Raw genomic sequence first — 14465 nt, forward strand, 5'->3', positions numbered from 1 at the left:
CTGACGGTAAAGTGCATTCCTACCCTCTATGTTTGGAATGCCAAATAATTTAACAGTTTGAGAGAATCATAACCTAAAAAAATATAACATAACACTTGCAATAAATTTACAGATACAAAAAATAAGGTTTTGTTTATGTTTCCTAGTATGAATTTATTTTTTTAATGTTGAATAGGATAAAATAAGACTACAAAAAACAGCAAAATATTTTAAACTCTGCATAAGAGTTGTATAATACGTAATTTTGATATGAAATTTATGACATGAATTGTTCTTGCAAGAAATTGCAAATTCTACAAAATGAAGAGTCAAAGACAGATGTAAAATTTCCAACATTTCTATGAAGTATTTGAATTCCTTATTTTTCACATTCAATCTTTATTTTACAGTAAAGAGATTTCCAAATGAACGTCAGTTGATACAGTGGGAAAATGTGATTGCAGATGCATATCTGCACAAACTAGAAATGATGGATTTAGAAAGACTCGAAATAAAAATGCAGTTAACACATGAAAGGTATCAACTATTGTTTAGTGAATCTTACCTGGTGGGTGTCATAGGCAAAGTCTCTAGCATATACACTTACAATTGTATCCAGTCCATTTAAAATTAAATTTCGATGACAATATGTAAACACTTTAAAGAATGATATTGAGATTTATGGTGCAGATTTAACATATAAACCCCTAATAAATGATATTCAGATATATATATTCTGTAAAAGTTTAATAATTATATATTTATGATAAAAATTATATTTATTATATCTCATATATATATATATATATATATATTAACTCAATGTTACATATTTAATACAATTACAATTATGAGTTAAAGAACTTTGGATTTTAACAGAATGCATACATATACACATACATGCAATAAGGTATTACTTTATTTAAAGACTTAAGTTCTTTAGAATAATAACAGTCTGACAGTTGCTTGTGTCAGCATGCAAGACTTTTCTGTGTCTCCACACTTGTTTTAACTATTTTTTAATAATTTTGTATCCCAGATTAGACCAGCTACTTGTAAGGATGGATGAGGTTCATGAAACCAGTCAACCATCTCATGTACCAGTAGCTAGAAATTATGATATTCAGCCTATTGTTAAAATGCCTGAACAACTTGATAAAAGACTCAGAAGTTTAGAAGAACAGGTATAAAATATTTCAGTAATTTTAATACTGCAAATATGGGAGGAATTGACAATAATGCTGTTTGATCTTTTAAGTTTTCATTTGGTTTGAAGCAATGTTTAGGTTCATTCATCAGTGTTACTCTCTTTTTTTGGTTTTGAAATAGTTCTTTGAAATGTAACTAGTTCTCTGAAAAAATGATTGGTGGATAAGAAAGTCATTGCTTTGTCTGTTTGCCTTCTCATCCATATGTTGAATTGTTCCAAACTTCACTTTTGTTTTCCAGATTACACATTTGATTTATTTTTCCTCATATAATAGGTCTCTGATAATTATCCTTGATATTTTTGGACATTACTTGTATAAATTATCATCAATTATAGTTGGAATTAAGATTTCACCATGATTGCTTCAACTAATTCATGTGCTTTTAATAAATGAAAATTTACACACAAAAATTGATTTTCCAATATTAAAATACCAGTTTATCTTCAAGAGCGAAAGAATAACATGCAGAATATTTTGTTTAACTGCATAGAATTTAAGACATGTTACATCCACAAGTTTTGCTCCTTTAAAAAAGATTATTGTAGAATTTCTGCTAAATGGTCAATTTTGTTGAATATGTAATCCATATGAATTTGGGGAAACATCTGTTTGCTCTTTTTAGCTCACCTGGCCCGTAGGGCCAAGTGAGCTTTTCTCATCACTTGGCGTCCGTCATCCGTCATCTTCGTCGTCTGTCGTCGTTAGCTTTTTACAAAAATCTTCTTCGCTGAAACCACTGGGCCAAATTTAACCAAACTTGGCCACAATCATCATTAGGGTATCTAGTTTAAAAAATGTGTCCGATGACCCCGCCAACCAACCAAGATGGCTGCCATGGCTAAAAATAGAACATGGGGGTAAAATGTAGATTTTGGTTTATATCTCTGAAACCAAAGCATTTAGAGTAAATCTGACATAGGGTAAAACTGATTATCAGGTCAAGATCTATCTGCCCATAAATTTTCAGACAAATCTGACAACCTGTTGTTGGGTTGCTGCCCCTGAATTGGTAATTTTAAGGAAATTTTGCAGTTTTTGGTTATTATCTTGAATATTATTATAGATAGAGATAAACTGTAAACAGCAATAATGTTCAGCAAAGTAAGATCTACAAATAAGTTGTCATGACCAAAATTGTCAGTCGACCCCTTTAGGAGTTATTGCCCTTAATAGTCAATTTTTAACAATTTTTTGTAAATTTTTGTAATCTTTTACAAAAATCTTCTTCTCTGAAACTACTGAGACAAATTTAACCATACTTGGCCATAATCATTATTAGGGTATCTAGTTTAAAAAATTTGTCCGATGACCCCGCCTTCCAACCATCATGGCCGACTTGGTTAAAAATAGAACATAGTGGTAAAATGCAGTTTTTGGTTTATATCTCTGAAACTAAAGCATTTAGAGCAAATCTGACAGGTGGCAAAAATGTTCATCAGATTTAGATTTATCTGCCCTGAAATTTTCAGACAAATCCGACAACCCGTTGTTGGGTTGCTGCCCCTGATTTAGTAATTTTACAAAAATTTTGCAGTTTTTTGTTATTATCTTAGATATCATTATAATATCTAATATCTAATACTATTAATTATGATTTTAACCTTATTTTACATGATTTCCAAAGCATCAGTAAATACAGGTGAGCGACACAGGCTCTTGAGAGCCTCTAGTTTAATGGTCATCAAGGCAAGCAAATATACAAATACAAATATTGCAAATGACCAAAACTTTAATTATAATAATTAAAGCTTGAAGGTATAAATAAAGACAACAAGTTTTATTTCTACATTATTTAACAGGTTCAGACTACAACAGAATCACTTCAATGGATTGTAAATGCGATGAAGAAAAGTAAACTATCACTGGATGATCCTGCTCCTGAGGCCTATGATCCTGTCAAGAAGGAAAAGGAAAGTAGGTTTTATTGCTGGTTGCAGTTTTCATGAAGCCATGCATTGTTAATGCAGCGAATAATTGCCTAAATATAAATCACAAGAGAATTACATTTAGAAAAATACCACCACATTATTGCATCCAATTTCCATTTTCCTTTTAGACTTTGCTATACTTCAATAAATGAATTTCTAATTTTGCCTATTGACATGATGTGATAGACACTTTTAAACCATGTATTAGAACCACTCACTTATTTTTCATTATAAGGACCTTCCTAGACCATTTCCTCCCATTACAATCATTTCTAAAGGTTTATTGCGAACCAAATGATACTTTTCCACAGATTCACTTGAAGGTTACCTGTTGATTTAAACTTTTGCAAGTTCTTTTGTCCCATTAAATAAATACAATAGCTATTGTTATCTGTGTAGTTTATTCACTGGGACCTTTAAATTTCTTCTAAGAGAAATCTAACACTCATTTATTAATTTACCTGAGTAAAAAAATTATCTTATGAATAGACAAAATTACATGTTTTATATTCAAAAGCTGCATGTGATGTCGTATTTATTCAATATTAATAATATATTTTCAATCTGTTGAATGTAAACAGTGATTCAGTTGATTTCTGACAAAACTTTCAACATTGTTCCTATTTAGATTTGGTTTTTTTTTGTGTTTGACAAATAAAAACTGGAAAATTATGATGCTCAAATTAAGGCCTTCTTAAAAGTTTACTATTACTAAATAACAACAAAAAATAAAAATTTCAATAGGAACAATGCTAAAAATTTTGTCAGAAATAAACTTTTTATGATTAAATCAGTGTTTATATTGAACAGATTGAAAATATATTATTAATATTGAATAAACACAACATCACTTGCAGTTTTTGAGTATAAAACATGTAATTTTGTCTATTTATAAGATAATTTTTTTACTCAGGTAAATTAATCAATGAGTGATAGATTTCTCCTAGAAGAAATTTAAAGGTCCCAGTGAATAAACTACACAGATAACAATAGCTATTGTATTTATTCAATGGGACAAAAGAACTTGCAAAAGTTTAAATCGACAGGTGACCTTCAAGTGAATCTGTGGAAAAGTATCATTTGGTTTGCAATAGAAGTTTTGTGAGTTATTGTGGATTATTCAACTTAACAATGAATTAAGGGCATACAATACAGTTTTGATCTTGCAGTGATTTTTTAAGCAAATTTGCATACCAGCAATTTTTCACCTAGTCAATTGAAATATATAATATAAATATACCTTCATGTGATACTTTTAGAGATAAATGAGGTCCAAATTTTAGACATTTACTCAAAATTTCGGTTTTTCAGATATTTCTATCCATTGGATACCATACCTAACTTTTTTTAAAAGACAAACACAAAAGGATTTTTATAAAAACATTGGGAATATCTTATAGACATAAGTATGCTCTAAATTTGAGCAACAATTCTTTGAAAATAATTCTTTTTTATTTACTTTTCATACTTTAAGATAAAAAGTAGTATTTTTTGTGGTATATATATCTAATTTAAAAAATTTCCATAGGTGATTTGTTAAAAAAAAATTGATACAAACAATTTTCATACATATCAAGTCAAATATCATTTTAAAAAATAGTGGTCAATGCATACGTTTTCAAGCTTATGATTAAAAATGAGTCGAAAAATGCATCTTTTCCAAAACTCATGTATGTTCATTTTACTGTAATAAAGTAGGAAAGAAAAAGATTTGTAAACCTCACTTTTTTCATCGAATTTCTAATACTGATACAGATATTATCACAAGGTATAGGTGTATATTTGTGTTACCTACAGGTCATTATACTTATGATCATCAGTTCAAAATTACTCCTGAATATGAAATTTATGAAATCATAATTTTTTATGCCCCTGCCATAGGCGACGGGGGCATTAAGTGTTACACTTGACCGTCCATCTTTTCGTCTTTCCGCCCGTTGCAAAACTTGAGCAGGGGCATTTGTGTCCTCAGACACATTCTTCTTTTATTTTGGTAACCCTATAATCACTGGCTTGATAGTGATTTTTTCAGGCCTTGAGAGTTCAAACATCGTGGTACAGCAAGGTGGCAATTTTCTTCAGATCCTATCCATGCCAGGGCTTCCAAAAGTATTTTCAGCCAGCTGGACATTTTATATATTATCCCGATTTTAATCCCTAAAGACTAAATAACCAAAGGCAATTATGGTAATCAGTTGCCGAGTTGGCCATTCGAATGATTGACTTTAAAAAAAAACGATATTAAACTTCCTTTGATTCAAATTCGAATTTCTGACGTAAACTGTTTAATTGGCAGTGCATCTTTCGAAGTGTGCAACATCAGCGTACTTATATCTGCCTTAGACTCTTTATTTGTGCAAAATAATGTTGTCAAAAACTTTACTTTTGTTTTTAAATCTAAAACCTGATGTTATCCTGACAATGGTAAAACATGGACCAGAGACAGATACGTAAATTCTGTGTACTTTTGCAAAGCATGAATGAGTGTAAGTAGCTCTTTCTACGTTATTTCTTCAAGAAAATATTCGAAATAAACGTGAGATAAAGGTATCAATGATAATTTAAGCATTTTTTGAAGAAATTAGGATGCATAATTAAATTTCACACCTGCGCACATGCGCACACATGTACTAGTTCAAACAGAGACATGTCTCTTTCATTTTCACCTTTTTAATTTTTTCATCAAATCATATTTGTAAACGTATTTCTGATAATTTAAATCTTTTTGACTAAATTAATTAGATGCAAACCGCCGAAAATAACTTTGAATAGACCGATCAATGTCCGGTTCAAAATAGTTTACCTGTCACCTGAACAGGTAAATTTCAGCTGTTTGACAACTAATTAGCCTTGATTAAAATGAGAAGGTATTAAAAGTAGGGGTTGTTTTGATAGTACTTAATGATCATGTCACTTTTATGACCGGAAATGTGTGGCTGTTAAAGGCAAAAGGTTGGGTCAAAAAGATCGCGAACTATGTTAAAATGACCGTCTCTTAAGAAAGCCTTGAAAACTAAAAAGTAGATGACCGTTTCATGCTTTTCCCAGCCGGACTTTTACCGGACATTATACAAATGTCCGGAATATATGACCGTTTTGGAAGCCTTGATCCATGCCCATGTCAAGCAATTTATTAATAATAAAATACACAGATATTCAAGTAACATAATGATGTGTATGTGTTTGAACTTTGATCATACTTGTCAAGAAAATAATTTTATTAAAACCTATCTGATCTAAAATAGGCTCAAGGTCAAAGAAAGATCTCCAATTCAAAATAAAGCCTGAATGTGTCCCATTGCATAAGACAATGGAACACTTTCTACCTCTATGCTTTTAGTTGTATCAAAATACCTTTTTTGTTTTATTTATGTCAACAATGGTGTTACATTTGTACAATATTTGAATAATATCTATTCTTCAGAGTTGAAGATGGAAAAGCTGCAGAAAGAACAAGATTCAATGTATGTACAGAGTATGATTAGCCAGCAGACAGAGACTCAGACTAAGTCTCGTATTGTTAATTATGGTGGTACTTCAATAAAGAAATTCCCTGTACCAGAAGATATGGCTTCCTGGGAAGTAAGTTTATAGTGTACACATGATAAATTGAAAGTAGAAAATCACTTTACAAATAAAACCATACTATACAATAAAAACTACTTTCATAAGAGGAAAAAATGAGTTCAAAAGTATACATACATAGCTCAGGAAGAAGCAGTGTGATTTTTTTCTGGTTTTATTGTGTTGTTTGGTTGATGTCAAATTTGTGTGTATTCCGTAACCACTTTTCTTAACAGCCCATGATAGATTTGGATTTGACTGTGAGAAAGAATATGCTTTAATCAAATTTAATGTAACATGAATGAAAGAAAAGGTCCATTGTGAGCTATTGCTATCAGTTGGTGTTTAGTGTTAGTTTTCAGTCGTTCTTTAATTTTTCCCAAATTTTCTGCTTTGAAACTACATGGCCAAAATTGGCTACAATTATCCTTTGGGTATCTTAGTTTAAAAAATGGGTCCCATTTAAGCTATTGCCAACTTTTACTTAGTTTGGTATTGGCAAGTGGTCATTGCCGATCATGGGTGTTCTGGTTTTTTTCTAAACAAATATTCTGATTTCCAACTATTTTTTGTGAAATCTTTCAATTATTGGTAATAAAAATCTGTAGACAATTTTCTTGCCAATACAAATGCATACAGGAACAATTTTCCATTGATTTTTTCAAGGCAAATTAGATATAACATTTTTTGAAGTAGTAAATAGTTGATTGCCAAAGAAAAATATGGGAGTCCATGTGCTCATTTTTAGCTTAGAAATAGAAAACCTAGTGTTTAAAATGGAGATCACATTTCCCTTTTTTGGCGCTTTATGTCCCAGTGTATTCTAAATGCAAGTTCACTGTCATGCAGCTATTCCAGCTATATCAAAACACTATTATTAATTACTGCCATGTGCGAATTTATTGGTGATAGAAAAGTAAACAGTTTTCATTTGTCTCAAATTTTCTACCTCCACAGTAGATTTTGAATGCTTGTAACAGATTTGAAGACAAAAGTAATTTCCACAAAATTTTATGCAAATCATTAACAACTTTGGGAATTTAGATGCCTAATTATCTACCCTTGCTACTGTATTGTATGTTGTTACATGAAGGTTTCAATGATAGTTAATAGTACTATAATTTTATGAAGGTTGTTATTGAAAAATACATTAATATTTATTTTCTAAAACCATGTGGCTAATTTGAATTTAAGCTCTGAATTATTGCCTTTAGTTGTCATGAATACCATGAACATTTACAATGTATAAGAATATTGGCTTGAAAGCCATTTTTTATTTTATTTCGCAATGTATTACATGTTAGCTATTATTTTCTTTTTGACAGATTGAGGGGTCTTAACAAACACCACCAATCACATCTTATTTTAAGTGCCTTTGGGTGAGCATCACCTCCCATACAATTATTTGTCGAAACTGTCAGAATAAAGGCAAATGTTGAAATGATAATTACATAATTGATCAATTATGAAATAAATTGTACTACTAATGAATGATTTTATGTTGAAGATAGTGTTCCAATAACACACTACAAACTAATTAAGCAAGCACACCATAAGTGTAAGAATTGTTTTGTAGATCACATGGTCAGAGTACAAGCCTGTGTATTATGAGGCTCCTGAGGTTAAAGCTAATCCTTCCTGGGCAGATCATGTTAATCTGTTAGAACTGTAAGTAATGATATTCTATATTATACAAATAATAGCTGTTAATTTCAATTTTAGTGAACATATTTTGGAACCACTAGGCATTCCTAAATCATATAGTAGAATCATTCCTTATAAGGTCATAGACAAAGCACATTTTACAGTTCCCCTTTTTGCAAATAAGTATAACTTCACTGTTCCGTAAACAGCAAAAGATTGAAAATGTTTTCTACAGAAACATTAGAAATCAATGGAAAATATGTATTTTTTATGTTAGGCATTAAATTCATGTTTCATTTGAACCACTAGACACATTAGATATTTTCTCAATATAGATGTTATTTTCTAATCAAACGGAAACATTAAGATTAAAAATCTATTAATTTATAAATTAATTGTAGTTCACCAAAGAAGAGGTTGAAGAAAATTAAGTTTAATGAATATGATGAGTCTTGTAAATACAACAGAACCAGTTATCTTGGTGAATATCAAATAATAGATGGTGTACCCAGAAACCCAATGGGTAGAACAGGAATGATAGGAAGGGGTCTGCTTGGTAGATGGGGACCAAACCATGCTGGTGATCCTATAGTTACAAGGTAATTATGATAAAAAAGAGGATTATTTTTTGCGTATGGTTATGTACCTTTGTACTTTAAAATAAAATAGATTTAAAAAGTTTCTGCTGTATTTCATCTAATGAAAAAATATAGCAGTTCTTCCTCACTTGAAAAATGTTATAAATCTTGTATATTTCAGAGGTTTTTTCCTATTCTGCTGCCTGTCTTTCCATTAATTACTATTAGCATTTCATGTTGTGTCTCTTCTAAGCAATTGAAATGATTGAAAACCAAACATAGCATAGATGTTTTTTACACTGTTGATTTTTCTTCTCTGCATATGACAAATGTTGTTAGGACTAATTGTTGTTGAAAATGGTTCATTTTTTTAATTTAACTTAGGGGCTGTAGAATCTGCAGTGTGGATAGAAAATATTGTTTTAAAAAAAAGATCTCTTTGGATGATTGATTGGGTCATATGCAATTTGTTACTTAACCTGCATTAATATTATTAGTTACACAGTGTGCTAGTGAATTAGGTCCGAGTACACAGTTATTTCGTAGTGCATTTCTTTTAGACAATAAATGAAAATTAAAAAAATCCCACCTGCGCTTTCTCAATAATATTTTTACAGTGTGTTGTACTACTTTTGGGACAAATTATATCAAAATTATAGAAAACTTCATCGGCTCTAACTCAAAATATGGACAATTTTATGTTAAGGGGGTCTTCAAATCTTTTGACAGCTTCCGAAGTGCTAATTTTTGACATTTTTCAGCTGGACCAAATCACTACTTTACTTTAAAATTCATGACCCAAATTGTTTTACAGTGTCATTTCACCCCCCTACTTGCTATTTGAGTCATAAAACATGGAGAAATAAATTTGGAAGGGGTATAAAAAAAATTAGCAAGTAACACACTGTCCACACTAGGGACTATATTCGTGGACAACGAAAATCAAAGGACGATAACTGTGTACTCGGACCTAATAGGGTAGAAAAAGTTGACCAATCTTAATGAAACTTGGTATGACCAAAGCTTAATAAATTATAACACTGCTTACAAAGTGTCATGGCAATAGGATATATATTATAGACAATATGACTAATTCTATATTCCACTTTGTGTGTTAAACTTAGACGTTAAAATTGAAAAATTTCAACTATCAACATTTAGGGCTTAAAAAATTAAAATATTGCAAAAAAAAACTTTTGAAATGCCTTAATATATAATATATTATGTATTAAAAGCAATAGAGTACTCATTTGATTTATCAGACTTAACATAATTATTAAAAAGTCAAATTTATATGAGCCTGTGCCTAAAAATGGAGGTTTTCCAATGAAGGGGGGCCTTACATGAAGATGTAATATTTTCCAGCAATTTTAAATTTGTAAAGCTTTTTGGCTATAAATAATCCTTACATATGTATTTAATGTACTTTAAATGGAAAGAAAACTTACAAATAACATATCATATTAGTTTAAAAGGGTCTCAGGCCAAGTAAGACTGAAAATAATTTAGGGTCAATTTAGGCCGTAGCACATATATACATTTAAAAATGCATATTGAAGCTATAGGAAGTAAAAATTTGTGTCTTTTCTATCATTTCTATACTCAGGTGACATGATACAATAAATCTGAGCACAAAAAGACTCTTGCATTCAACTTTTTTTTCAGACAGTATGGTCTGATACAAAGATTTTTCACTTTTTAGTGAAAAACATGCTTGCAATTTTAGTCTCAACAGGCTTATATTTGAACCACTTGCTATCCTACAGAAGAAAAGAAAGATATTATGTGACATGAAACAGCTACAAAAGACATTGTTAAGTGCTTTTTATACAAATTTAGTGAGGTCTTTATTATGGACTTCAACTTTTATGTTCCAAGCTCCTCACATTTAACTTGATCCAAACAGGGCGTTAGACGAGGGTCATATATACAACACATTTTGCACATATTGTATGAGATAATCTTCTTTTCTGTAGATTCAGAGTTCACAAATGAGTAATACAACTGGATTGAAGCATAGAAACACAAATATTGACACATAAAAACCTGTCAGATAGAAAGTCAGAATGCCACTTATGCATCAAAATTGAAAAAGCTATGAAATGCTTATTTTGACCATAAAATGCCCAAATCGGTCATTTTTGCAGAAATTCTATGAAATAAAAGTTTAAATACTTTAGTTTTATGCTATTTGACAAATTGACACCATCAAATCATTCGGGGAAGTTGCCAAAGTACAGATTCTATATTTCCTGATTTCACCTCTTAGGTCCGAGTACACAGTTATTTCGTAGTGCATTTCTTTTAGACAATAAATGAAAATTAAAAAAATCCCACCTGCGCTTTCTCAATAATATTTTTACAGTGTGTTGTACTACTTTTGGGACAAATTATATCAAAATTATAGAAAACTTCATCGGCTCTAACTCAAAATATGGACAATTTTATGTTAAGGGGGTCTTCAAATCTTTTGACAGCTTCCGAAGTGCTAATTTTTGACATTTTTCAGCTGGACCAAATCACTACTTTACTTTAAAATTCATGACCCAAATTGTTTTACAGTGTCATTTCACCCCCCTACTTGCTATTTGAGTCATAAAACATGGAGAAATAAATTTGGAAGGGGTATAAAAAAAATTAGCAAGTAACACACTGTCCACACTAGGGACTATATTCGTGGACAACGAAAATCAAAGGACGATAACTGTGTACTCGGACCATTATACGATATATACGGGGTCATTAAGTTCAGTCAGGAATTTACTGACCCCATATATATCCTTTTAGGTCACCTAGCGCACTGTGGAAAGAATTTATCTTACCAACTATCTTAACATGTGGCATTTAGACTAGTGGCCTATCAAAGTGATCAAGTCTTCAATATAAAGAACCTACTTCCATTGGTCTGTACCCCAAAAAAATGCCAACAATAACAACTTGATAGCTTTTAATATGTTTTCTTCATTTATTTCAATCGTTCATCATCAATTTCTTTGTCTGTTGTCGAGGTGAAATGTTTCAGATTTTTCCTCAACGCCATGTTATTTTTATAAAGGGACGTAACATCTCTACTAACCATGTATTAAAATAAACCATGCCTACTAACCCCATATTATATATACAGGGTCTCAACATCTAATCAATCATCGAGATGACCACTGAAGACTGCTGACAGTCATATAACCTGATATAAACATAAATATAAATATGAAGAGATAGCAAACACCTGTAATTGGATTATTCTAGGTCTCTACAATTTCATGTTATAGGTTAAAAAATAGGTGAATCATCGTTTTAGAATCATTGTGGATCGAATCAGTCAATGAAATGGTTCACCATTGTTTCACTTTCTTTGTTGGCATTCTTTTCCTTTTAATAGCTGAACATGCCTTGTACATGTGTAACTCATCTTCAGTTAAGGGGTTAAATTGAAGGTCATTAGAATACAGTTTGAATGAGATTGAATTATTGACTTGCAAGTCAATAATACATCAGCAAATTTAGGCCAAACTGACTGCTTATAACGAAATATTATTTCAAAATTTCGCTTTTATTTCAGAATTGAATGCTTCTTTTTGTAATTTTATTGGGGTGTAAAAGTGTTGACCGAAGCACATTTTGTATGAAGCGCGGAAGCGCTTCATTCTAGAAATGTGTTCACGATCAACACTTTTACAACCATATAAAATTACTAAAAGAAGCATTCAATTCTTATAATTACATTTTTATGCTAGGGTCATGAAAAATCGATTTCTATCATTTATTTCTTTAATTAACCTGTGCACTTTATTGTGATGGCACATGTCATCATGAATGTTACACTTCATTGGGATATGAAGGTTAATTTTAGTATGACGTGCAAGCGTTGTTATCCAATCAAAATAACGGATTCTTCTGAAACATACATGTAATGTAATTATTAATACATGGTGTACATGAAACAAATAGAATAGTAAGTTATTTGTTTGTCAAAATTGTAGCTAATGCCCCTTTAGAACTGTGACCAATAGTTATGTATAAGCACAAGATTGAAGACTCAGATAGCAATATTTTTGAAAAAAAAAATATGCACTTCAACTTAAGATTAAAAAAAAATGCATGCAAGTGGTCATTATTGAGACCTTGGTTTTCAAAAGTTCACTTGCAGACTTATTTGATTTGATTTATGGAAAATTGAAAGAAGTCACAATGAACATTTACATGTTATGCATTATTTCCCATACATTTAATGTAATCTTGTTTTTTTAGAGATTTCTTTATTTGGTAAAATTTTATGCAAATTTAGCAACCTTCAGAGATTGAAACATATTAAGCTCATTTTATCTACTGAAAAAAATTCTCTTTTTTCTGAAGAATGGCAGTAATGCAACTATTTGCTATATAGTGCTATATCATGTTTTTTGTTTCACGAACCTTAATGGAAGAATATTTTTATGCCCCTGCCTCAGGCAACGGGGCATTAAGTGTTACCCTTGATCTTCCGTCCTTCGGTCTTTCCGTCATTCCTTCTTTCTGACTTTCCGTCTTTCTGTCTGACCCATTTTCTTTTTCACACTCAGTTTGCCTCATGCAAATTTAATGAACTCATACACGATGCTAAAAACCACAACACACAGACAGAGTTCCAATTTTGCCAGTAAGTCATTAACCGTTCTAGAGTTATGCGCTTTTTAACTTGGAAAATTACAAAGCTTGATCAGGGCATTCGTGTCCTCAGACACATTTTTCTTTTTAACTGACCTGGCCCAAAGGGCCAAGTGAGCTTTTCCTATTCACTTGGAGACAATCATCCATCGTTGTCGTCCGTCGTCATCTGTTACCTTTATCAAAAATCTTCTCGTCTGAAACTAATGGGCCAAATTTAACCAAACTTGGCCATAATCATCATTGGGGTATCTAGTTTAAAAAATGTGTCCGATGACCCTGCCTGCTAACCAAGAAGGCCGACATGGCTAAAAATTGAACATAGGGGTAAAATGCAAGTTTTGTCTATTATTTTGAAAACCGTTATAAATAGAGAAAATCTGACAGGGGCAAAAATGTATGGAATGTTGAGCTATATCAATTGTCTTTTTTACCTCAAAACTGTTAGACAAACTTCTTATAGGAGTTATTGCCTTTAATGACAAGGTTAAATGACAAAGGAGAAGGTCCGGTAAGGGCCAATTTTGGCCTAAAATGTCAGGTACATCTGATGAAAGATTTTGACATTTTTTAAACAGTTAAGTGTCTACTTCAGTCGATTCAATTAGTTTCTGTGAAAGATTTGAACTGATTTGGTCATTAAGGATTCTCAATTTCAAGCTTAAATGTGAAAAATCTAACAGATATGCCATAAAATGTCACTTTTCAGATGGTTTTTGTCAAAAATTTTAGTGGCCGCATTCGTGTTCAGTCTCAAACCTTTATATATGTTATGTATTATCATCAAATACAACATACATTTAAATATTGAGACTGAACACAAATGCGTCCACTTCCGTTTTAGACAAATACCGCCTAAAAATGAGCACAAATGATAAAATTGTGAAGTAATTTTACATGAATTAATGATGCTAGTA

At 31.1% G+C, this 14465-nt stretch overlaps 1 protein-coding gene across 8 annotated transcripts in view; it reads left to right on the forward strand.

Moving 5' to 3' along the window:
- The window catches only part of LOC127728027 (transient receptor potential cation channel subfamily M member-like 2), a 94569-nt gene that overhangs the window by 66272 nt on the left and 13832 nt on the right, over positions 1–14465 (forward strand). For all 8 annotated transcript variants that reach the window (XR_007993980.1, XM_052235178.1, XM_052235176.1 and 5 more), the window contains 6 exons: positions 390–516; positions 1019–1163; positions 2990–3104; positions 6543–6700; positions 8259–8350; positions 8728–8925. Coding sequence is in view for 7 of the 8 variants with exons in the window: in XM_052235178.1 (XP_052091138.1) it covers positions 390–516; positions 1019–1163; positions 2990–3104; positions 6543–6700; positions 8259–8350; positions 8728–8925 (835 nt within the window). In the remaining variant the exon portion in view is untranslated. The remainder of the gene's footprint in view (positions 1–389; positions 517–1018; positions 1164–2989; positions 3105–6542; positions 6701–8258; positions 8351–8727; positions 8926–14465) is intronic.

The sequence above is a fragment of the Mytilus californianus genome, unplaced genomic scaffold (genome assembly GCF_021869535.1).
Source record: "Mytilus californianus isolate M0D057914Y unplaced genomic scaffold, xbMytCali1.0.p SCAF_2, whole genome shotgun sequence".
Lineage (NCBI taxonomy): Eukaryota > Metazoa > Mollusca > Bivalvia > Mytilida > Mytilidae > Mytilus > Mytilus californianus.